Source organism: Papilio polytes, unplaced genomic scaffold (genome assembly GCF_000836215.1).
Source record: "Papilio polytes unplaced genomic scaffold, Ppol_1.0 DF823901.1, whole genome shotgun sequence".
NCBI lineage: Eukaryota > Metazoa > Arthropoda > Insecta > Lepidoptera > Papilionidae > Papilio > Papilio polytes.
Window position 1 is genome coordinate 1457871 of NW_013525303.1, and position 1952 is coordinate 1459822.

Consider the following 1952-nt stretch of genomic DNA (forward strand, 5'->3'; position numbering starts at 1 on the left):
CAAGAATTGTGGGACAGGCCCTAAGTAGTCTTTATCTGTGACAAATTTCTTTGATATTCTTAAAGCCATTTTCAAAATATTTACTTACAAAGATCGCTCCATCTAAAGTTTTGAAGTTACATAAGTATGAATTATATTAAGCAGATCATTAGATATCAAGTGACATATGTCCAGGAATATAAAAATATTCGCGAATATTTTTGTGCAACAAAAAATATAGAAACTAATGTATTCACGCGTATTAGAAACTTATTTAATAAAGCCAATTGAAGTATCTTAAAGGGCAGGATTTTTATATTGGTTAAGCTATAGATCGTATTTTCAATAGGTGTGATAAATATGAATATAAAATAAATAAAAAATAGATTATAAGACCATTTCGTAATCATGTTGTGTATGTATATGTATAGCAGAGCGCACGTCGCGTAGTAGAGCCGTGTTCAATGTCGTGCGGGCGCGGCGCGGTGCCCTCGCTCGCCTGCGCCGCCTGTCTCTGTCTGTACCACCCCGCGTGTGCAGGACTGCCGCACTCACAGATACCACCCAGTAACTTCCTATGCAAGGTATAGCTATTCGCTGAAATGGCGAATCTACTATGATAAGTCATATGGTAGCAGGGTTTCTGAAAGTTCTCCATATGTCAAATTTCCGGACATGACTTCTAACAATTTTCCATCCATCTAGACTTTTATATCTATACTAAAAAGAGGAAAAATTTTATATGTATGGAGATAACTCAAAAACTACTGGGCCGATTTCAGATATTCTTTACCATTAGAAAGTTATGTTATCAGTCAGTAACATATCCTATTTTTTTTAATTCACGCGAACGAAGTCCAAAGCAAAATCTATTTTATAATGTACTAGTTTTCGCCCGCGACTCCGTCTGCGTGGAATTGAAAGAAAATAAAACTGAGTAGGATATGTATTCTTCCAGACTATCCTTTACGTCTATGCCAAATTTCATCGAAATCTATTCAGCCGTTTAGGCTATAAACTCTAACAAACATCCATCCATCTAAACTTTCGCATTTATAATATTAGTATGAAGTAAAAAATAAGATAACATACATACATAATTCCATGTGTTTACAGAACTGCAGAAAGTCAACCTCCCCACCATTGGAGCCTCCACCTCTGACGCACAAGTCGGGAGCGACAGTTCCCGCCGGCGGGCCGGAGGGCGTGTCGGGGGGCGTGACCGGGAGACGGCCCTCCGGCGTGCCCAGCCCGCTGCCAGTGCCCGCCAAAGTTAGACCTGATAAGCGAGTGCTGCTACGTATGAAAGTATGTTTTTTTAAATACATTCAATGACTTAATAATGCAAATAGTATATGTTAGAAAAAGGATTTAAAGTCGAATCTATAGTAAACTGTACACTACGTAAACGCACACTTCTTTGTTGCCTAAGATGTCAGCAATTACAGCATGTTTTTAATAATTATTTTTTTAATAAAAAGCCCTACACTTACGACACGCTTTAGGCTATATATTTTCAAGCTTTTAAACTTAGAGGTAGATCAATTGGAGAAAACCTTAATGTGGGAAAGGGACCATAAAATACAAGTTGACAACATAAAAGTCTCAAGGTTTCCATGGTAACGGTATTTTGTTATCCAATGTGAAAGACCTTCTTTGTCATTTGTGCATTTGAATTATGACATTTGCAAGTATAATATTTCACAAATGTAAATAATAAAATGAAGTCTTTCAAATTACGAAATTATTTAGTGAAATTGAAATCCAAAAAAGTTTAGAAAAAGCGATAGTCTAGGGATATCTGCAATAAAACTTAAATATTTAATAGTAAACAAAAAGTATAATTGTTTACTTCATTTTTATTGATAAATAAACCTATTTTTATCACAAAATCTTATAATTTCCAGGTGGCGGGAGGTAAAGAGGACGGTACCCGCGTGTGGGCGGTAGCGCCGACCAGCAGCGGCCCGCCC

General features: G+C 36.9%; 2 protein-coding genes across 2 annotated transcripts in view; both read left to right on the forward strand.

Moving 5' to 3' along the window:
* LOC106102810 (bromodomain adjacent to zinc finger domain protein 2B-like) overlaps positions 1–334 on the forward strand; it is an 11071-nt gene extending 10737 nt beyond the window's left edge. Inside the window, exon 8 of the mRNA XM_013282394.1 lies at positions 329–334. Within this exon, the coding sequence (XP_013137848.1) occupies positions 329–334 (6 nt within the window). The remainder of the gene's footprint in view (positions 1–328) is intronic.
* A 74-nt stretch (positions 335–408) lies between these two features.
* The window catches only part of LOC106102811, a 3717-nt gene continuing 2173 nt past the window's right edge, over positions 409–1952 (forward strand). Inside the window, exons 1-3 of the mRNA XM_013282395.1 lie at positions 409–563; positions 1096–1287; positions 1887–1948. Coding sequence (XP_013137849.1) covers positions 444–563; positions 1096–1287; positions 1887–1948 — 374 coding nt within the window. The 5' untranslated portion in view covers positions 409–443. The remainder of the gene's footprint in view (positions 564–1095; positions 1288–1886; positions 1949–1952) is intronic.